Source organism: Trachurus japonicus, chromosome 19 (assembly GCF_045865225.1).
Source record: "Trachurus japonicus isolate A0001 chromosome 19, Traja_1.0".
In the NCBI taxonomy this organism is placed as follows: domain Eukaryota; kingdom Metazoa; phylum Chordata; class Actinopteri; order Carangiformes; family Carangidae; genus Trachurus; species Trachurus japonicus.
The window spans coordinates 21,671,614-21,693,386 of record NC_140925.1 but is presented as its reverse complement, the minus strand read 5'-3'; the positions used below and the strand labels follow the sequence as shown (position 1 = coordinate 21,693,386).

General features: G+C 41.4%; 2 protein-coding genes across 4 annotated transcripts; one reads left to right on the top strand and one right to left on the bottom strand.

Moving 5' to 3' along the window:
• The first annotated feature begins 336 nt into the window (after positions 1-336).
• On the top strand, positions 337-12,815 carry med24 (mediator complex subunit 24). 3 transcript variants are annotated; one of them, XM_085762316.1, is made up of 26 exons: positions 337-473; positions 762-892; positions 988-1,070; positions 1,162-1,200; positions 1,291-1,364; positions 1,638-1,861; positions 1,988-2,099; positions 2,213-2,363; positions 3,044-3,157; positions 3,463-3,516; positions 4,154-4,236; positions 4,345-4,431; positions 4,827-4,926; positions 5,251-5,393; positions 5,557-5,594; positions 5,718-5,800; positions 5,998-6,176; positions 6,508-6,607; positions 6,927-7,102; positions 7,217-7,481; positions 8,046-8,227; positions 8,319-8,412; positions 8,543-8,642; positions 10,063-10,143; positions 11,056-11,204; positions 12,380-12,815. In XM_085762316.1, the coding sequence occupies exons 2-26, from the start codon at positions 763-765 to the stop codon at positions 12,494-12,496; spliced, it is 2,958 nt and encodes a 985-aa protein (XP_085618442.1). In that variant the 5' UTR covers positions 337-473; position 762; the 3' UTR covers positions 12,497-12,815. The 3 variants fall into 3 exon arrangements, with proteins under 3 accessions (XP_085618442.1, XP_085618439.1, XP_085618441.1); XM_085762313.1 differs by having other exon boundaries at positions 4,815-4,926; XM_085762315.1 differs by having other exon boundaries at positions 419-473; positions 759-892; positions 4,815-4,926.
• Positions 12,816-13,677: 862 nt separating this feature from the next.
• csf3a (colony stimulating factor 3 (granulocyte) a) lies at positions 13,678-15,284 on the bottom strand. The gene is made up of 4 exons (XM_085762318.1): positions 15,101-15,284; positions 14,236-14,343; positions 14,005-14,145; positions 13,678-13,915 (listed from the first exon to the last, which is right to left on the bottom strand). Exons 1-4 carry the CDS (start codon positions 15,251-15,253, stop codon positions 13,724-13,726), a joined length of 594 nt encoding a protein of 197 aa, XP_085618444.1. The 5' UTR covers positions 15,254-15,284; the 3' UTR covers positions 13,678-13,723.
• Positions 15,285-21,773: the final 6,489 nt, after the last annotated feature.

Sequence of the window (21,773 nt, the reverse complement as noted above, 5' to 3'; positions counted from 1 at the left end):
ATAAGACCCAACGTCATAATTATTATTTTCTATGTATGAGCTAGCTAGGGAGCTGCTTCACTGATTTAGCTCAGAAAGTCGCCACCGTTAATTAATGCTTAGCGTCAGCCGAGCTCGAAAAGTCACTAATTTAAAAGGAATGTTATTGTATTTTTCGTATTTGTTTGGTGTTTTTGTTTTAAGCTACGGACTCTGTGCAGTGTTTCAGTCACCTCGCTCCCTGGTTTTCCATCCAACGTCGAGCTTGGCCTCTTTGAAAACGGCGCCATCTTGTGACGCCGCCCGGTCATCACGCTGCCGTTAACCGTTGAGCGAGAGGTCCTCCCTCCAGCCAATCACCGTAAGGAATACTGACACGGGTCGGAGATGAACCAATGAACGATCACGTCTTTCGAATCGAAAATGACGTACCGTGCATTGTGAAGCGGAATAGCTACAAATAAATATCTCTTATGTTTTGAAAAACTGGAAAGGTAAGATAAGCATCAATTTTGTAATATTACAGTGTGACAGGGTGTCGCCTCCTTTGCGGTGGCATTTGCGTGTTTTTGCCGCAAGCAGTAAGTTTCATTTGAATCCCCTGGCGAATGACAACGGCAGCTAACAGCTAACGTCTTCTGAATTAATGTAGCGTAAATGATGCTGGAAGGAGCAATGTGTAAAAGCATGTAAAAGTTACGACGAGATAGCATTAACGGCTGTATGTTGGACATTTTAAATTATTCCTGTTATATTAATAAATGTATGGCCGTTCCTAGCAGGATGAAGGTGGTCAATCTGAAGCAAGCCATTCTGCAGGCATGGAAGGAGCGCTGGAGTGATTATCAGTGGGCTATTAACATCAAGAAGAACTTTCCCAAGGGAGCAACATGGGACTACCTAAACCTTGCAGGTTAGCCGAAAGAAAACATGTGTCATTCTAACTATTCGACAGTTGTCTTTACTGCCATTTGTATTGTGGCCCTAAATATTGTTTGTGTATTCCAGAGGCCCTGATGGAGCAGGCGATGATTGGCCCCTCTCCCAACCCCCTTATTTTGTCCTACCTCAAATATGCTATAAGTTCCCAGGTAAAATAGACACAAGTCTCACTGAAGAGTGTTGTCAAACAGTAACTATATTATATTTTGCAATCTATTAATGAAACGTCCCTCTTTCTAGATGGTGTCTTATTCCAGTGTACTTATGGCCATAAGCAAGGTAATGTATGCTTTATGTAAGTTATTATGGTAACATGCACTTTACTGTTAAATGTAAGAATTTTTTTTTTAAATGTGTGTTTTCTTTCAGTTTGAAGATTTTTCTCGAGAGCTATGTGTCAAGTCACTATTGGAGATAATGGACATGTTCTGCCATCGTCTCAGGTATGTGAAGTTATCCACACCGATTGGATATCTTGTATGAAATGAAAAAAACACATGTGTTTCTGTTGAGTCTGTCTGTTGTTTTTAGATAAAGTCATGAATTAAAGAGTATTTAACCATAAACTACACTAGTTGGACCTTTAAATTTACCATTTGAATTTTACCAATTTTTATTTTTTTCATAAATTCATAATATTTTAAGAACATATACATTTCTGTTAAACATTAACAATTCATATTTTAATTGTCTGTCTCTTATTTCTGACTCTGAAGCTGTCACGGGAAGGCAGAGGAGTGCATTGGGCTGTGTCGGGCTCTGCTGGGAGTGGTGGTGTGGCTGCTGCAGGGCTGTGCCTGGTACTGTGAGAGGCTGAGAGAACTGGGCCCATCAGCCAGCACAGAGGCCAGCCTGAAAGCCTGCCAGGAGAGGCTTCACAGTCTGATGAGCAGCACCAAGAACAGGGCCCTGGTCCATATAGCCCGGCTAGAGGAACAAGGTGCTAGGATTGTGTGTTTGTGTCTGTGTGTGTACATAGGATTAAGGACACTGCAATAGGGTACAGATTTTGATGATCCAAATCTTCATAAAAGCAAACCGTGATCCTGATGCTTTTCTTCCACAGGATCCTGGAGCAGTGTAGAGCAGGCAATGCTCAAAGTGACAGATGGCCTCAGCTGTGTACCTAACCAGACACTGAGAACGAAACTAGAGGAGACCTTGTCACTAGTAAAAGGGTAAAAAAAAAAAATCCTATCCCATCTCTAATTAGTGGATACACAGGGCTATCTAACTTTGCCATGCACTCCCATCAAATATCATTAAAATCAACTCTTCACTCTCTCTTCAGTATTCCTGTCATGCTGTCAGTCCAGTCTGACCCTCCACTCCATGCCTCCTTCCCATCGGTCCATGCCTTCATCATGCTGGAAGGAACCATGAATTTGACAGGAGAGACACAGCCACTAGTGGAGCAGCTGATGATGATCAAGAGAATGCAGGTGAATGAAAGGAATGAAAAATGAAATGTTAAATCTGTCAGTGACAGCTTTTCATGATGGCATATCAAACTGGCAGTGATGAGAAAGTGCTTCAGAAGTCATATAATGCTTGGGAAGTAACTTACAATCGAGGATACATGTCATTAAAACCACTTTAAAGGGACAACGAGGAGTTTCTATTCGGTTATAAAAAAGTCTCACGTTAATGTGGATGAATCTCCGCTACCCACACTTGTTAATGGCTCCATTTTCGATAAATATATCGTTCTGTCTCTATCGTTATTTTGTTAATATTAGTGGTGGCGGAAATGCTGGTCGAGCCGACCAGCGTTTCCTTCGTGGCGAGTCATGAGAATAACGCCGCCGAATCGCCGTTTATGGTCGGAACTACGACGGTATGTGAACCTCTTTGAACCTCTGACTTTAATTCTTGATGAATGAAAACATGAGTCTGTCTTGCGCCGGTCAAAGAATTTTACGGTGCGCGCGGAGGCTCATAAATGTAGTGTGAAAACGCTTCGCTTTTCCAAAACTCCTCGTTGTCCCTTTAAATAAAGTTTTAATACACAGTGTATACTTGTTTCAGTGGTACACTGGCTAAATGAAAGGCTGCGCTCAGGCGTTCCGTATATTTCACTTTCATTTTGCAGCAGTCTTCTCAAATTGTTTGTCGTCCACAGCAAATTCCTGCTGCTCTTTTTGTCCTGGAGATCTGGAAGGCTTGCTTCACCGGTCTCATTGAGTCACCAGAGGGCACAGAGGAGCTCAAATGGACTGCCTTCACATTCCTCAAGGTAAAAGATCAATTTCACAGATAACAACTGGACATTCCATCTGCTTTTCATCTATTTCTCTGTGCCTTCTGTCCTTGGGGTTTGGTTGACATTTGACTTTGAATTAATTATCCACTTTTTCATTCACAGTATTGTCAATATTGTTTTCCTTTTAATAGTAGATATACTTCATTATGTTATTCTCCAATTCTGTGTGTATGGTGAAATAATTTCATTATGTGTGGTGTGATTATGCCTCGTCCCTGGTCAGAATGACATTAACAAAACCTGCGACAATAAATCAGTTCCTTGCTTTTTTATTCTAGATTCCACAAGTTTTACTGCGACTAAAGAAGTATCCTCAAAGTGACAAGGGTCAGGTATGTCTTTGTAACACATGAACACACACATGTAATACTGCCAAGCAGATATAGTTCTAACATAGCAATATTTGTTGGTTATGTATTTAAAACTTGATTAGTCTGTAATCTGTTAATACAGAAGAAGAAAGAAAACACCATTCTCCTCTGATAAGCACATACACACACTTTATACACACATGCAACATGAGCATACAGAGCCATAGCCATCACAAAATCTGCCAACACAATCAGGAAGACGTGGGTAGTAGCTTGTTACCTGCCCATGAAATGTACAGAAAGCCCTCTTCATCTCAGAAACACCCCACTGATATTGACACATATCCATCGCCAGCCAAATACACACACAAAACAGCTAAGTGGGATACACACACTCTCTCTTTGAAAATACATGTGATTAGCAAAAGTCTCTTGTCATTGGTGACATTTTTCGAAGTTTGAAAACAGCAAAGAGGAGGTACATATCTTTAATTTGCTCTGTGACCACTACTATTAGTATTATAATTTGCTGAATGGGGATGATAGAAGTTTTGACCATTGATACCATTGTTGCCAAATACGATTGCTAATCACTCAGCTTTAACCTGTAATGTGGTCATTCACTGCTTCTTCTAAAGTTGGCAACCATGTTTTCCAGGATTTCATGGATGATGTGAATATTGCATTTCAATACTTACTCAAACTCACTCCACTACTGGACAAAGCAGACCAGAGATGCAAGTAAGTGCACCATAAATCTTGCTGCCTGTCCTTTCAGTCAAACACTCATGAAGAGAAAACCACAATGCTTATGGTTTTTAATGACGCCTCTTGTGCTTCTTTACATAGTTGCGACTGCCTCGGCATGCTCCTACAGGAGTGTAACAAGCTTGGTCTGCTGTCAGATGCAAATACATCCAACCTCACTTCTAAACGGTACGAGGTCCCATCTCAGAACGAACACATGCAATCCTGAACATTTCTGAAAAATGTTTTGGAGAATGAATGTACCAGAGACCCCCGTTTTTGTTTTGTTTTTTTGTTTGTTTTTTCGTTTTATACAACTATGGTTAATGTGATGGGTGAATTTTTTTTCACCATACTCATACAGTATCCCTTACACCGTTTCCCTCCCTACCCTTGCACTTGGCCTCCCTTTTTCTTTTCTTTGTCTATTTCTCTATTCTTCTCTATTTCTTTGTCTATTTCTATTTCTTTGTCTATTTCTATTTCTTTGTTTATTTCTATTTCTCTCTCTCTCTCTCTCTCTCTCTCTCCCTCTCTCTCTCCCTCCCTCTCCCCTTGCACATTTGATTCAGGGCCGAGGACAGGGAGTTCGCCCCAAGGTTAAAGACTGCAGAAAATGCTAATATCCAGCCTAACCCAGGTCTCATTCTAAGAGCTGAGCCGACTGTCACCAACATCCTCAAGGTAGAGCACCACAGTTTTGCTGGGTATCCTTACAGTACTCATGTAAAGCCAGAAATTCACAGTCTGATTAGTTTTATTCGGGATAGGAGTATACAAATGCTCAGAGAATTGAACCTGAAATGTTATTTAATTTAAGTACCTGCAAAAGTGAGTGAATGACAATCTCTTAGATCATAATAAAAAAAATTGAAAGAACTGTATCTTCAGGGGAACCAGTGACAAGAAAATTAAATATATCTATGCTAAGACAGCTGGTAAAATGGTTCTCAAAGATGACATACGCCTTTGCTCAAAGAACATATGTCTTCCCTTCGTGTTCATTAGACAGTAGATGCAGACCACTCCAAGTCCCCCGAGGGCCTTCTAGGAGTGCTGGGACACATGTTGTCGGGCAAGAGCCTTGATCTCCTCCTGGCAGCGGCAGCAGCCACTGGGAAACTTAAATCCTTTGCACGAAAGTTCATCAAGTGAGTAATGACTTGCATACCGATTGACAACCATATTTGAAAGGTTGACAGCTTATTATCACTGCTGTCTGTGCCTCGTTGGAAACTCCAGTTGGCCTAAGAAATGGACTTTTAGGAGGAGGGTTAGCATCTTTTGATTTTTTTTTTCTCTGTCTTGTTCTAGGCTTAATGAGTTTCCCAAGCACATCAGCGGCGAAGGATGTGAGTTTAAAAAAAACAAGAATGACATGTTCCGATGTGGGAATTTCTTTCTTTGCTGACCAACTTCTTCTTTAATGAGACACCAACACTTTGGATTTTTTCCTTCCTATGTCTCTCTCTCAGCCAAGTCTGCGTCAGTACGGGCCCTGCTCTTCGACATCTCCTTCCTCATGCTCTGCCATGTGGTGCAGACATACGGTTCAGAGGTTAGTTTATGGCATTAGCAGCTAATCAGACAGAGTGTGTTGATGATCAGCCCTGCTCTTCCAGGGTTAGGCCACAAGATGTCCAGAGAGAGTTGTGCATTGACCACATATTGTCTGTAGCATCTTTGTGTCCTCTTTCCGTTTTGGTTTATTGTCCTTTACACACAGTATGACTTCCCTGTGTTTCCTGCCTCCAGGTGATCCTATCAGACCCCAGCCCCTCAGGGGAGACGCCCTTCTTCGAGACGTGGCTGCAGACGTGTATGCCTGAAGAGGGCAAGACTCTGAATCCAGACCACCCTTGCTTCAGACCCGAGCCTGGCAAAGTGGAGAGCCTGGTGACCCTGCTGAACAACTCGTCAGAGATGAAACTAGTGTGAGTTGCGCACCAGTATCAGTTAAAGAATGTTTGTGTGTGTGTTTTGTCCCCCCATCATATCGATCAATCAATCAATCAATCAATCATATTCCTAAAACACTTAATTTGTCCCTTTAACTGCTTAAAGTACTTACAAAAAAAAAAAAATCAGTCAAGAAATAATTCACAGTAAATAAATTGTAATTGCACCATTCTTTTTCTTTTCACCATATCTGACAGTTCCTGTCCATACGTGACAGCATCAGACATTTGTGTTTATGAAGTGGAAATTTAGCAAGTCATGCTCTTAATATGGAAGTTCCTCTGATGCCGTCTTCTGTTGTGACAGTCAGGTGAAGTGGCACGAAATTTGCCTCAGCACCCCAGCTGCAATCTTGGAAGTTCTCAACGCGTGGGAAAATGGTGTCCTTTCTGTGGAGGCTGTTCAGGTCTGTCCATCCTCTTGTGATTGGAATATTATTATTGTGGGATTTTCCTAGATGTTTGAAGTTTATGCAGAACCAGTGACCACCACCCTATCTATTAGACATGAAAATATCCAAGAATTTTGTCATACTTTGATGGTTTGACTCATCTTTCTAGTGAGTATTACATACTCCGTGGAAACTGGTCATTGCAACAGGCGTGACGTCCCAGGGTCATAAAGATGTGTCCAACTTCTCCTTTCTCCCAAGTTACACTGATCCCATTTTAGTCAGAGTCTGTCGTCATTGTTTCCTCTTCTTCTCCACTCTCTCTTGACTGTAGAAGATCACAGACAACATCAAGGGGAAGGTGTGCAGCATGGCCATCTGTGCCGTGGCCTGGCTGGTGGCTCATGTCAGGATGCTGGGGAGGGACGAGAGGGAGAAACCCCAGACCATGATAAGACAGCTTGTGACTCCACTGTACGGGGAGAACACACTGCAGTTTTACAACGAACGGTACAAACAACAGAAACACACTTTCCTGACCCTGACAGCATGTTCAACTAGTCTCCTACACGGGCCGTTATCACGTGGATTAACAGTTACACCCTGTCCCCACACTCTCACCAGCGTGATCATTATGAGTTCCATCATGGAGCACATGTGTGCCGATGTCTTCCAACAAACGGGGGCGACTCTGCGTCCCCCGGTGGAGGGCCAGGAGCCGATTCCCTACCGCAACCTGCTGCCCGCCAAAGAGCCGATCCACACAGCCCTCAGCAAGCAGTTCCAGGTAGTGCTGCGCAAAGGCTGGGTGGACAGCCGTGCCCTTCATCTGTTTGAGAGTCTTCTCAACATGGGAGGAGTTTTCTGGTTCACTAACAATTTAGTCAAGGTATGAAGATGAAGTACAAATGCTGATAGCTTAAAGGGGTAATTCAACATCTTGGCAAATTGGCCCTTTGCCATAATCCCTATAGTCTCCCTATGTCCCTAATCCCTATAGTAGGTTTGTTAACTTTAATTGTCGGTGCAAGCTATTTTTTAGAATGACAGAGCAGAGCTGCGAGCTGCTCAGAGCTACGCTATGGAGGCTAATGGGATTTCTTGGTTTCCCTCATCAAACTCATCAAATACACAATCCAACAACTCCAAAACGCTCTGGTGGACAAGTTGTGACCTGCACATTCACCACGCTATGAGATAATAACGGAACGTTACGAGACAGAGTTGTTTTAGAGGGAAATTCATGCAAAATCACGCGGCTCTGCTCTGTCGCTCTAAAAATAGCTTGCACCGACAATTAAAGGTAACAAACCTACTCCTAAAACTATAGGGATTATGGCAATGGGCCAATTTGCAAAAATGTTGGACTATCACTTTAAGGATCAATATCAAGGACAACAGTTAACACTCAAAAAAAAAAAACCACTAATGGGTGCACCACGTGTTATTTCAGGAGCTGCTGAAGGAGACTCGACAGGAGTGGGCCAATCGAGTGGTGGAGTTACTCTACAGCATTTTCTGTCTGGACACGCAGCAGATCACCCTCACCCTGCTGGGCACCATACTGCCCAACCTGCTCACAGACTCTGCTCACTGGCACAGCCTGGCAGACCCACCTGGAAAAGCACTGGCCAAGTAAGAGAAGCTTGATACTTTGATGCTGGCAGCGGTTTTGTTGTTTATTTTGGGATCGGGTGTTAACTTTACTCTTTGGATGACCCCTCAGGCTGTCTGTGTGGTGTGCACTCAGCTCTTACTCCTCTCACCACAAAGGCTCGTTTTCAGCACGTCAACGCAAAAGGCAGCGAGAAGACATTGAGGTAAAACTGTCATAAGGGCATGTTATTATTTAATAAGTGGAAATACAATTTTCAGCATGATAAAGCAAGGATTACTATATCAAGGAGCTCTAATACGGTGTTGTCTGAAATAATATATTTCTGGCCTCAGGACTACAACAGCCTCTTTCCCTTGGATGATACTCAACCATCTAAACTCATGCGCCTGCTCAGCTCCAATGAGGATGAACCTGTGGCCCTCTCCAGTCCAGGTCAGTCTATTGTCTGGTTTTTAATACACTGTTGTATTATCAAACTTGCAAACGCTCTGTTGTTAGTCTCAGTCTGAGCTGGGGATTATGGAAATGCCAGATGTATCAGCAAGTTGCTTCTTGTAAGCAACTTCAGCTAATAGTCTACTTGCCAGCCCATAGGGCCCCATTGTGAACCCGGAAATGTTGAGTACCCCAAAGTTTTATGTTAGAAATAGATAGTATGGGTCCCCAGTATTCAGAAACTGCCGGATGCTAACTTATATATATTGGGCAATTAGCATAACAGACATAATTAGCATAAATTAGCATAATTGCCTATATGGGCAATATTTCAACAAAATTGACTTGGCTGATCTGGGCAATATTGGAGTGGTTTTAGGGGATATTGATGATGCTGAATCCATTTCTGACATTTTCAAAATTCAAAATGGCTGTCTAAACCGGAAGTGACCAGATTTTAACCGCCAGTGGGCCGATTTTGATGGATTTCAAAATCTGGTCATCGGTTTAGACAGCCATTTTGAATTTTGAAAATGTCAGAAATGGATTCAGCATCATCAATAACCCCTAAAACCACACTAATATTGCCCAGATCAGCCAAGTCAATTTTGTTGAAATATTGCCCATATAGGCAATTATGCTAATTTTTGCTAATTATGTCAATTATGCTAATTGCCCAATATATATAAGTTAGCATCCGGCAGTTTCTGAATACTGGGGACCCATACTATCTATTTCTAACATAAAACTTTGGGGTACTCAACATTTCCGGGTACTCATTGTTGGCAAGTAGACTATAAACAGAAAAGAACAAAACTATAATCATCTGCTTCTTGCCCATCCGCACGTTCCAACTTGAGCACTGCAGTCTATTATGACAGTTTAATATTAAACTCCTAGACCTATATAGCAACAGAGGTAGAGTATTGTGTTTCCCATTTACTTTTTTCATCCTGTCATGCTAAGCATTAGGTTCATCAACTAAATGGGGAAATCCCCACAGAGGGTTTTAAAAGTAGTCAGCATGTTGCATGCACCTTTGCCATTGGTAAAAACCCATCTACATGATTTCATTTAGATTTACAGCTGCTCAAAATAATTCCAAATGAGTCAAATTATTCTGAGAGAGTTGCGTTTGTTTTGAGTAGATAGATACATAGAAAAATCTGCCCTTCATCTTTAAAAGAAGTTGGAATGTGTCTAACAGGGTTATTTTGGGAACAGTGGATTATGTAAGATGACAGGGGACGGAAGTTTTTACTGTCGACCACGAGCACAAAGCGGAAAAATTCAACTTCCCTGTTGACATTCTGTGTTTTTTTTTGTTTTGTTTTGTTTTTTTGTGTTTTGTTTCTCAAATGACCAAATGAAATGAAAACAAAACCTCACATGCCTTTTATGTCCCGTTTCATCATAGGAGACAGATCCATGAGCAGTTCCCTCTCAGCCTCCCAGCTGCACACCGTGAACATGAGGGACCCTCTGAACCGAGTCCTGGGTGAGACCTTTATCTATAAAATAGGAGAATTGAACGCTCTCCTGTCTACTTCATATTCCCACTACTACTTTAAGTATTAAGTAAATATTGAGTGCTCTGGAGGTCAGATGATTCATGGTTGCAGGACATGACATTAGTGCAGTATCCTGAATGTGGTTATTAGTGTAACCTATATACTACATAGTGTAAAATCCTTTCTCTCATGTGTCCTGTCCTCTACATCTTTACTGATGACTAACAAATAAAAGCAATAGGGCCAACAAATCATCTTTCAAAAGAAAAAGAATGAATAATATATATTAACAGATGACAAATTGAAGGAGAATCTTGACTAGATGTGTGAGAAAATCTAACGATTGCAGATGCCTCCAAACGGGACTCAGATGGCCAAAGAACAAATAAATCTGGTTCTGCGAATCCATTGGAATCCCAACAGATCAACAGAGTTTGGCTCGCCATGTTGTTTAACACAGTCAAACCCCAAACTCAGTGGAAACATCTTTTGCCAGAATAGTTTTACTTCCCCCAAGTATATTTAGACAGGTTTGCAAAATCTGTGCCAAAGAGTGTTGAATCTATGTAGGTGCCAAGTCCCAACGCCTATCTCATACATTTCAGGCAGAATTCTGCAGAAACTGACGTTGCACGGCTGTGACTGCAGGATATCCGTTGGGCTTTTGATGAGTTGCATTTTTTTGAAGCTTTCCTTACGAAATGAAACTTGGATTTAAAAAAAAAAAAAAAAAAGATTATGTAATATTTAATGGAATTCAAACAATATTTTGCTGAATGGTGGTTCTTTAAGATTTCAGTTACAAATCTCCACAATTTCTGTCCATGACCTCAGGAAGACCCCCCAAAAAAAGTGCCATTCCTTGATAACCATGACGATGCTCTTTCTCTTCTCCCTAGCCAACCTTTTCCTCCTCATTTCCTCCATCCTGAGCTCCAAGATGGCTGGCCCTCACACCCAATTTGTACAGAGTTTCATGGAGGAATGTGTTGAATGCCTGGAGCAGGGGAGTCGCGGGAGCATCCTTCAGTTCATGCCCTTCACAATGGTGAGTTATGATGGGAGGAGAGGAGTGACTGTTAGATCAGACATTACTTGGAAGGCTTTTCTCATCCTCCTTAAGTTAAAGGGATGGTTCGGTTTTTTTAAAGTGGGGTTGTAAGAGGTACAAATGCCCCCTAAGCATAATATCTGCAGTAGACAGCTCTCTGCTCTCCCCCAGTTAGCCATGCCAAACAACTGATAGACAGAGCGATACAGCGCATCGCGCAGCCTGCCAGCATGGAGGAATACTAGGGCTGACCCGATTATCATATTTTGATAATCGAAGCTTCGTGGACATAAAATCGATTTTAATCGAAGCTTGGACGGCCGGGGGGATGCACGATCGTAACGTCAGACGGGGGGGGGTTGTAGCGGAAATAATGAAAGTAATGGCAAACACACACTGCATATCTCCAAAATCAGGCAGGTTTCCTGGATGCCAAGTCGCCTACTCATTTTAATGTAACAATTGCCGATGAGAACTGTGTCAAAAAGGGAAAAAGGAAGAAAAAAAAAACAATTGATCACGGACTTTATGATCGATTACCATGGCAACGAACGCAGCTTCAAACTTCGATTTTTTTGGGTCAGCCCTAAGGAATACTGAGTCATTTGTTTAGTTGATGCACCATTAAAAAAAAATTACATATGTTACACTTAAACTGGTGTATTATTTTGAGATGGGACTTCTCGTAGGCAGCGAAGATATGCAGAGAGCCGGCAGAGAGCCATCTACTGCAGATATTATACTTAGGAGCCATTTGTACCGCATACAACCCCACTTCAAAAAAAAGTGAACGATCCCTTTAAAGGGTTAATGATTTTGGGTGATAGTGATAAAAGAGAGTGATGAATCATAGAGTGAGAAAGGATCCCAAGGGTTGTGTTGAGTGGGTGTTCAGGTTAAACATTTGTAAAAAATAAAAAACTTGGCTCAGAGTTGTTGAAATTCAACCTTGGTGTTTAACTTGTTTGTGTGACTAAAGCCTTAGTCGGAGCCTGTCTACATAGTCAAACAGTGTCTCAGCAAAGAACCCCCATAAAACTAGAGCAAGGGTCAGAACATGCACGTAAATGAAACCGGACTTGATTTCTTCATGCCTTAAGCAACATGTTATCAGTGTTTTCTCTAACAGTAACTCTGAAAACTAATGGTTCCTGGTCTTTTTGTGCACCCAGGTGTCTGAGCTTGTGAAGCTGCCTGCTCTGGCCAAACCTAAAGTCGTCCTGGCCATCACTGACCTGACTCTGCCGCTGGGGAGGAGAGTAGCTGCCAAAGCCATATCTGCCTTGTAAACTGTGGGTTTAAATTTATGCCAGTACCAAATTAACATCCCGTTGGCCCAGTACTGTCTGACAGGGTAAAGTACAGCAGAGAGGTAAATGCACATTGCTCTACACCTGGCAGGATAATCTGCATAAAGGGATTAGTTGTTGGAAAAAAAACCATGTCTTTAATCATGTATCTGTAAACACTCTTTTTCTACTGTTTTTTACTGTGTTCCTTTTCACACTTGAAGAAATGTGTAAATAAGATTTAGACTTAAACCCTTGATGAAGTTTGTTTCTGTTCCTGGTTTCCAATATTTACCTACGCAAAATGAGTTTCATTGTGGTTATTTATCCTGCAATATTCTGATCACATCACTTTCGGAGATTACAGTAACATCCCGTCACATCACTATGATCACAAACTGAATCACTAGGTCGGTCACATGCATAGCAAGGTTACCACATGACACTACGCACAAGGAAGTTCAGCCCATCCTCTGACCGGTAGAAGCTCGTGGTGTTGAGGCACCCTCTGACCACTTGGCACACTTCCTCAAGGAAATCTGTCTGTCAAAAGTAATGACACAGGAGTATCTATTTCACTTTTTGTTGCACTTCCCTGTTACAATATTAACTTATCTGGAATTTTATATCTAATTTCATTCATGAGACAGCATACATCAGCATGACCTAGTGGCTGATGTTACAGTAATAGTCACTGACAATAAGGAAGAAGTCCCTTTGCAAGGAAATGTACTTGTTTATATTTTTTTATTAAAACATCTGAAAATAAATCCTTTGTCAAAAATAATAATTAGTTCCATTAGTTCCAGACATATTTACAGAAAAATAACCACGTAATGTTTCTCAAATCTCCTAAAATGGGTTTTAACGGCTGATAGTTCATAAGTGTTTCCAAAACTTACTGTCCTTCTATACATTACATTACTAAATATAGTATTTCAAGTGAATAACGGGTTTTCTGATTTGTAATTTGAGATTTGCATTTTCAGTTATTACATAATGTAAACAAAGTGAATGCAGCAGGCCAGCGTTAAAACCCAAAAGAGAACTGAACAATACAATGCTTCTTTATAACAACAAAAATAAATATTAATTTAAAAAAAGCTAAAACATAAATATATAAATAGACATACGACAACAATAAATAATATCTGAACAGATTAATAAATAAAGGCCATGATAAAAATGGCAGTTCAAGTCCAAGTTTCAAATAATGGCATCTGCTGGTCAGATTTCTGGCTCGTCTTCGTTGCTCTGCTCCAGACTCCTGAGGCAGCGGACTGCGTCCTGTCCGAAGGCCTGGAGCTGCACCAGAGTCAGGTGTGCTGCCACCTGCACGTCATACTCCCCCAGCAGACGTAATGCCACAGGAGTTGGGGTCGACTGCGCCACAGCCTCTTTCTGCACCATTTTTAGCATCTGCAAGGAATATGGGAAGATGTTATGAAGGTGATAAAAGTTCAACTTTTTTTTTTTGGTCAAGACAGACAGATGAGACATGCTCCTACCTTATTGATCTGAATGGTGAGGTCTCTGATTTCAGCCATTAGACCGATCACTTTGTCTGTGTTCTCCAGCCGCTCAGACACGGCGCTGAGTAAGGCCCGGTGCAGCTGAAGACCCTCTGACAGCTGGGTCAAACTGGTTTGCTGAAAGAGAAAAAACAACAACAAATGAGTGAAGCTATCCACTTTTTTTACCCTCATTAAATTCAAAGCCACTGGAAGATGGATGCTTACCAGAGTGACATTTTCTGACACAACTCTGAGTACAGGGGCAGGGGGGATGCCGATCTTTGATGCCATCAACTCAAACTTTGCATTTTCTGAGGAATTCAGCTGCAGGGTCTGCAGTGAAGAGATAACAAAGATGTTATGGATAGATTACATCTTGACACGCAGCAGCAAACACAAATTACCTTCATAAGCATGTGGACTAACTTATATGAAAAATGCTAAATTTCTCATGAAAAAACAGGTGTTGTAAATTATCATCAGGTTAAGTGTCAGTGTAGCGAAGTAGAATCACACTTGTCAACTGAATGTATAAGTCAAGCTTATGTATCATCAGTAACTTTATGTTTATATATATATATTATACAGATGTAATACAGCATTAAATGGACATACTCTAGAGAAATTCAAGTACCTGATTGAAGCACAGTACTTGGAATAAATGGGTAAAATGTACTGTGTAGAAAACATAAAAGTATGCAAAGATTGGCAGGCTTAATTCTCAATCTAAATCCACAGATTTAAGAGTGTAATGCTGCAGTTCACTGGTTTCACCAACTCTGATACTGGTCCAGCACTGTGACTATACTGCAGCTGCTGACTAATAATAATCACATTAGCTAATCAATAACTTTACAGATTAAGTGATTTGCTGCGTAGCTAATCGATGATATTAAATGGACCGATCAGACTCATTAAAGAGCCCTTCAGAGCGGTGAATGGAGGCAGCCGCTCTATCATGGGCCCATCAGCACCATTCACAGACCTAAAGGCTGAATCACGCAGCAGCCCTCCATGTGGTTTTCATCCACGGTGCGCCGCCAGGACATGTCTGTCTGCTTTTGTGTGTGTGTGTGTGTGCGTGTCTCACCTCTGTGTGGATGCAAGATTTGTGCGTGTCGGGGATAGAAAGCAGGATTCTGTCCACTAAGCTGCGGCTCCTCTCCACCATCTCCTGGAACTGCGGATCCTCAACAAGTGCGCTCCTCTCGGGCAGAGGTGCGCTGCGGGCGACGGTGGCCATGTAGAAGTAAATGGCGAGAACTGTAAAATTGGAGAAAAAGCAAAGACGTTAGCGCCGTGGCATCCAAACAGTCTCCCAGTACAATGTGCGAGTGTGTGTGCAACAGAGGGAGAGGCAGAGAGAGAGGCAGAGGGCAGGCAGAACAAAGCCTTGCTCTCTCCTCAGCTGATCCCCCTGCGCTGCGGCTTTCAGCATGCCCCCCTCCAGGCTAGATCACTGCGTGAGTTGAGAATAGTCACCGTAATGTGAGACCTAAAAGTAACTGCAGTAGTTAAACATAGCGAGTGTAACACTTTGAGCAGATGTACGCAACAGATGTAAACTTGTGAGCTATTCCTTAAAACCAGCCCCCCCATGCCTTGAAATTATTGTTTGACATCCTCCACAGCACCTCAGTGTTTCCTTGAAGCTTCCCTCTCTCTCTCTCTCTCTCTGTGTCTGTGTTTCTCTGAGAAGTCTCTGGAGATGATCAGCCAGAGGGAGGAAAGCTGCGTTTTACAAGCATTACCTCACTACTCACCAATCAGCATTCTCATGGCCTCTCTAAGGGAATGTCTTAAAGCCTTGACCTCGAGGGAGCACTATTCATGAATTATACAGACTCAAATATATATAGGCCTAGACCAGGGCCATTCTCAGGGATTTCCCGCGTTAGGTTTACTCATACTATGTAGTGTCATTACTAGTAGTGTCATATTTCCCTGTAATCAAGAACGAACTGACCAGGGCAATATGGGCAAATGCCACAACCTAGGTGGTCGCTTGAAGATGCAGCCATTCAGACACAAGAGGTAAGGGGCAGTGTATCAGTGTATAGCTCATCTGGTAGGGCAACTTGCTGTATGATCAAGAACTATATGGTCCAATCTGGCATCGAATAGTGGACATCAGTTTGCTTTCTTTTCTCATCATCATTATTTTCATATGGATGGATGGATGGATGGATAGATAGATAGATAGATAGATAGATAGATAGATAGATAGATAGATAGATAGATAGATAGATAGATAGATAGATAGATAGATAGATAGATAGATAGATAGATTTGAATGTATGAAACAATTTTCTGATTCAGCACCCAGTATGACCCTATTCAAAAGTTTCACTCTGAGAACTACAATCCCTTCAGTAGTGTTGCCCACAAAGAGAGGAGAAACAGATATTCCGTCAGTCAGCTATTTAGACATTTCTTAAAGTGTGGAATTGAAAATGAAAGGACTTTAATGCTTTCGAGAAAATGCTCCTTTTTTGAAATCCAGTTATTTTGTGTTAGGGTGTGTGTGTGGGTGTGGGTATGGTGGGGGGGATCTTTACCTATCTTATGATGTCTGGTCATCATCAGTGGTTTGAGGCCATTATGATTGTTCAGTGGTGAATGACTTGTTGTTTTTCCGTCTGATATAGCCTATATATAGAACAGAAATATTTGTGGTAAATGATGAAACAGGAGTGCAAAAGACTCCCTGAGATGTGGTTAACATTACACAGCTGTACTGCCTTGTTCTTCTCAAAATATATTATAATGTATGTGAATGGGTGAATGCGATGTAGGCTACTGTAGAATAGAATAATAGAATAGAATAGAATAAACTTTAATGTCCCACAGGGGAAATTTGTTGTGGACTCAGTGCATGGTAAAAAAGCTGCCTTAATATACATAAAATACATGAATGAAAAAAGCGCTTTGGGTATTGTTCAGGTATAGTGAAGTGCTATATAAATACAGACCATTTACCATTTTACCATTTATGTATTATGAAGTCATTGAAGTCATTATGAAATTTAAATTACCCACACTGACTGATTCTGGGTTAGTGGGTTCATCAGACTTTACAGGTTGTCTCAAGTCTTAAACTAGAGTGCCATCTAGTGGAACTACTCTATACATGACTTATGGAGTAAACCATAGCTGTGCGTGTCACATCCTTGCATTTCATTCACAGAGTCTCAAACTGGAATGTTTTCATTGAGGTTTTTCAGTCATTCTTCGCCTAAAATAAATACTTCGACATCGTGGGAAATAAATCAATTTCCTTACCTGCACTCAAGTGAGTAGATTGATGCCAAGTCCATTAGATCCTCATTTCAAAGGTGAACCTCCAAACATATACCATCATAGCGAATTATGTAATCACCTCATAGGTCAATCATGTGCCTCCATTGTAGCAGATCGGCTTGCTTCATGCTCTGACGCGAGGCCCCTTGATCAGTCAGTGTAGCTATGTTACATCTGGCCATGCTTGATAGGCTGTGAAGTGAAGCTGTCAAATCTGATCCCTGAAATCCACACTGGTCTGATCTCCAATCAGTCCATCACATGAAAGGAGGGCATTATTCACTGCTGAGGCCTCGCTCTGTGGCCCCTGTCAATGACCCAGTTGGAAACCAACCACATGGTTTATTTGATGTACTGTATAACACAGTGTCACCTTTGTATCTGCTTGCTACAGTGCTGTCAAGTGAACAGGTAAACAGTTGTTTGAATAGATTTTGTTTGATGTTGGGTATCTGTAGCCTGTCAAAGCCTTATGGGATTAAACAGGACATTAAAGAAGCGTATACGATGCAGGCAAGGAGGGTATCCACCATTAAAACATCAAGATTTTTACCTGCAGCCCTCACCTCCGAATTCCCTGGATTTTCAGACACTTAAAAATGGTAACATAATATCCACAAGATATGTTGTGATCATATCAAATTTGCTTGATTTTAGAGAATAAGTAAATGATTTCTAATGTACAAAACAGGATTTAGCTCTTTAAATTAATTGGCATTAGTTCATCTTAACATTAGCTTGAATGAGGAACATCTGTCCTGCAGATTTAAACACTTGAACCCACTTGAAAATTATTGATGGCCACTACCGGGTTGTGTATCAAAAACTGATTGTTGGCTAGGTTTTTCCCATTTTTTGCAAAAATGGAAGGTTAAACGTAACATGGATCAGTGTTCTTGGGTCAGATCCAAGAACAGGATGCTGTGTTTACGTAGTAAGACTCATAATCCACCAGGACATCCCGCGTTAGATTTCTTTTGAAATCAGGTTTTATTGGCTGATTGTGTCATGAGATTTAAGAGTACAACGCTCAGCTGGTCTGTCTCTCAGGAAATTATGGATCCAGCGGATCAGGAAATGGGTTTCGGCTGAAATATGCTGAAATATGCTGGACCCGCTCAGTCCTGTCTGTGTTGAAACTAACTGAGACTCTGCTCTTCCTTGGAGGAGGGAGGTTCAGACAGGAATGGACCCTGCCCGGAAAAGAGTTTCACAACAGATATGATGATGCCGTGACTTTCCATTCCTAAAAAATCTGACTCAGATACGAAACAATGAATCAGCTTAATTTCACTTATCAGTAAAATTCCTGTATTTTCTGTGCAAGCGTAAATTAGTACGTAGCCTGCATTTAACAGGAAACCATCTGTGTATTTCATTTCATTTTTCATTTTCATTTCATTTCCTTATTGAACATGCCAAGAGTAAAAACAAAACAAACAAAATAACAAAAATAAAAACAATGAATAAATGTGTATTAATAATCATCATCAAGAAGATGCCTGTCATGTTCAAAAGGGGTAAGAAGAAGTTAAAAACTTTTCTGGTCCTACCAGGGCCGTTGTATAGGGGAGAAAGGTGATGATAACTCTAGGGGCCCAGTGCCCAGTGGGGCCCACAAAAACCCCAGTAGTCTAATCTTTGTATGACTGAATTATTCTGCATAAGACCCTGACTAATACTCACAGTAATGCTGCATTAGCATCAAAACAAAGTAGGCTAAATATGAAATGATAATACATATGTAGTCTATGAAAAAAAGTGGAAAAGTCAGGGGGCAGAGGCCCACTTTAGTATACTTTCAGGGGGCCCAGAATTCCTAGCAGTGGCCCTGGGTCCTACCCCCTTCTGCTATTCATATAATACTAATGGAAAAAAAAAAGTTATTAAAAACAGTCATAGTAAAATATATATTCCAGATAATTTATACAGTCCATAAAATAAAGAACAAAAGAACAAAAACACTAGTCCGTCTCATAGGAACTCAGTATTTTGTTTCTAAATAATCTTTTTAATTTAGCTAAATTAACACGTTTTCAGATCATCGCTGCCGTTGTTCCACAGATTAACTCCTTTTGTTGTGACACAGTGACATTTATTTTATATGTTACTGGTTAGGCTTTTATCCATTTACAGGAAGGTTGGACCTGCAACATAAGCAACACTGTGCAGTTCTACATAGTACATATGACTACAGACATGATGTTCAACAAAATTCTTTAACATTGATAGACTATTTACCCTCTGCACATTTGTACTGTTGCAATACTGGTACCCATAGATAGCTTTAGCTGCTGCATTCTGACTTGATATTCTAGTCCAACACTTTATCGTGGCCTAATGCCAATATTAGGGGATGTAATCTCATCCTGCTTCCTTTACAGCCTCACTATATTGCTGTGTAGATCAGCATACTCAGCCTGGGTTAGACCAACACATTCAAATTCCTGTACTTTCTGTCCAAGCGTAAATCAGAACGTGGCCTACATTTAACAGGAAACCAGCTGTGTATTTTATATGTTGCCAGTTAGGCTTAATGGGTCATTTATCCATTTATCCATTTACAGGAAGATTGGACCTGCAGGGCAGCGTCAAACATAAATATCCAACACTGTGCAGTTCTATAGTTCTACATACTGAACTGAAATAGTTAGAGCCCATAGTAAGAGCAAAGGTTTCCTTCCCTAATTAATATTGAGAATCTGTGCCAATTAATTCCCTTTAATTTATAATTTTACCTGGTAGTGTGTTTATATATTCTTAAACAACTTTGAGTGTAGTCATGTTTTCAGCCCTTATGGAACACCATGGTTGACTCTGGTTCTGTATACCTTAGACAGGTGTGTTGTTTCAGATGTTCACCTCTTTATGTGTGCAAACATGTATTTGTCAACTAAATTCTAATCTTAATGTGAAAAAGTGATGGTAACTCACACTTACACACTTAACACAACAGGGGGAGCTGTGTAACACAAACTGAGTGTGTGTTCTTGACACACTGTTTTCTCCTCTCATCTGGCTTTGTCTGCGGTTCACCACCTGGGGGGCACAAACAAACAAACAAACGAAAAAAAAGGGATACTCACCCACTCCCATCACTCAGCTGAGATGCAGAATCTTTGGTGTCACTTACCTTCTTAAGCTAAAAGAGGAAACTGACAGGAACCCAGACAGGCCCCTGCTGGGAGACCCCATGTGATCTCGCAGCTTGGAAACATTTTCACCTGCAACCCAATCCCAAACCGAGCTGCGCTCTGTGGGATTGGATGCGTCACCTTATCCCCCACTTTGTGTCCCATTACCCAGCAGTTGTAATGCTCACACCAGTGTAACGTGTCTAAGGTAGCAGGCGGGGCAAGCTGAGCTGGCCTGAAATTTAAATTAACCTCAGCGACAGTACTGTGTGCTGGGGAACAGAGGTGTAACATTACCAGTCCCCTCACTCCCAGCATGCACACACACCTGTCGTACATACAGGTGAACAAAAGAATGTGCGCACTCACATACATTAGCCGAGGGAAGCACGGACACACACAAGTCTGTTACTGGCCTTATGTTTATCTCCTCCAGTGGTGAGGCTTCCTTAACAGTGACTGATTTCAAAGCCACCGTGAGACTCTGTTATCAGGGAGCTGTGTATGTGTGTGTGTTTGTGTGTGTGTGTGTGTGTGTGTGTATGGCAGGAAATGTCAGAGAGAGAGGCTTACCATCTATTTTTCAGTACTGTTGAACCTCCTGCTCGTCACAAGAGGCTGTACCAGGGCTTCCTTAAGATTAACTCTGTCAGGATCAATATCATTGTTTTCTGTAAAACAAACTCAGTCTGTTAATAGAAACTATGGAGCAGGAGAAGTTAAGATAAATGCTCCCTCTACATATCTACCACACAAACACACACACACACACTGGAGTTGTGTTAATTTTTTCTTTTTAACTCTCAGTGAATAAGCAACATTTCCCAAAATGCCCGTCTCGTCCTTAAAGAACAAGTGCTGCCTTTGGGAAGGAGGCAGTTTGAGGATGCAGTGGAGCTGACACTGGCTGACACCATGAGTCCTCTGGACCCTCACTGAGCAGCCAAAGGGCATCTGGAAAGTGCTTTACCCGAGCAAGGGTAAGCTAGGCAGCAGAGAGGAGGGCAGCTGATCCCCCGTGGCATTCTCCCTTAATTTCTCCTCAAGAAGTGGGTCATACAAGATGATGGGTCTTTCTGCCCAAGTGTTTTTTATGGCCATCATAAATCATTTAATGGTCTCGCTCTGCTCTAGAGGCATTTGTGTGTCTGACAGAGGGAAATCCTTGTTGACAAACCATTTCCTGCATCTTAAACATCAAATTTCATTATTCAAGACTGCACTGGGTTATTCTTACATCAAAGCACATCTTAGAGCGCAGTCTGGTGTGGATTAAATTATGTCTCCACTCAAATACATTTTCCCTTTTCTTTGTATTATTGATTTCCA

What these genes read in the sequence shown, in the direction of transcription:
- med24 (XM_085762313.1), top strand. Translation starts at nt 763, where the DNA reads ATGAAGGTGGTCAATCTGAAGCAAGCCATTCTGCAGGCATGGAAGGAG. An exon ending in GGACTACCTAAACCTTGCAG is followed by an intron (nt 893 to 987) that starts GTTAGCCGAAAG and finishes TGTGTATTCCAG; the next exon opens with AGGCCCTGATGGAGCAGGCG. An exon ending in TGTGGCCCTCTCCAGTCCAG is followed by an intron (nt 8,643 to 10,062) that starts GTCAGTCTATTG and finishes GTTTCATCATAG; the next exon opens with GAGACAGATCCATGAGCAGT.
- csf3a (XM_085762318.1), bottom strand. Translation starts at nt 15,253, where the DNA reads ATGGCCACCGTCGCCCGCAGCGCACCTCTGCCCGAGAGGAGCGCACTT. An exon ending in TGTCAGAAAATGTCACTCTG is followed by an intron (nt 14,146 to 14,235) that starts GTAAGCATCCAT and finishes TTTCTCTTTCAG; the next exon opens with CAAACCAGTTTGACCCAGCT. An exon ending in TCACCATTCAGATCAATAAG is followed by an intron (nt 13,916 to 14,004) that starts GTAGGAGCATGT and finishes TATTCCTTGCAG; the next exon opens with ATGCTAAAAATGGTGCAGAA.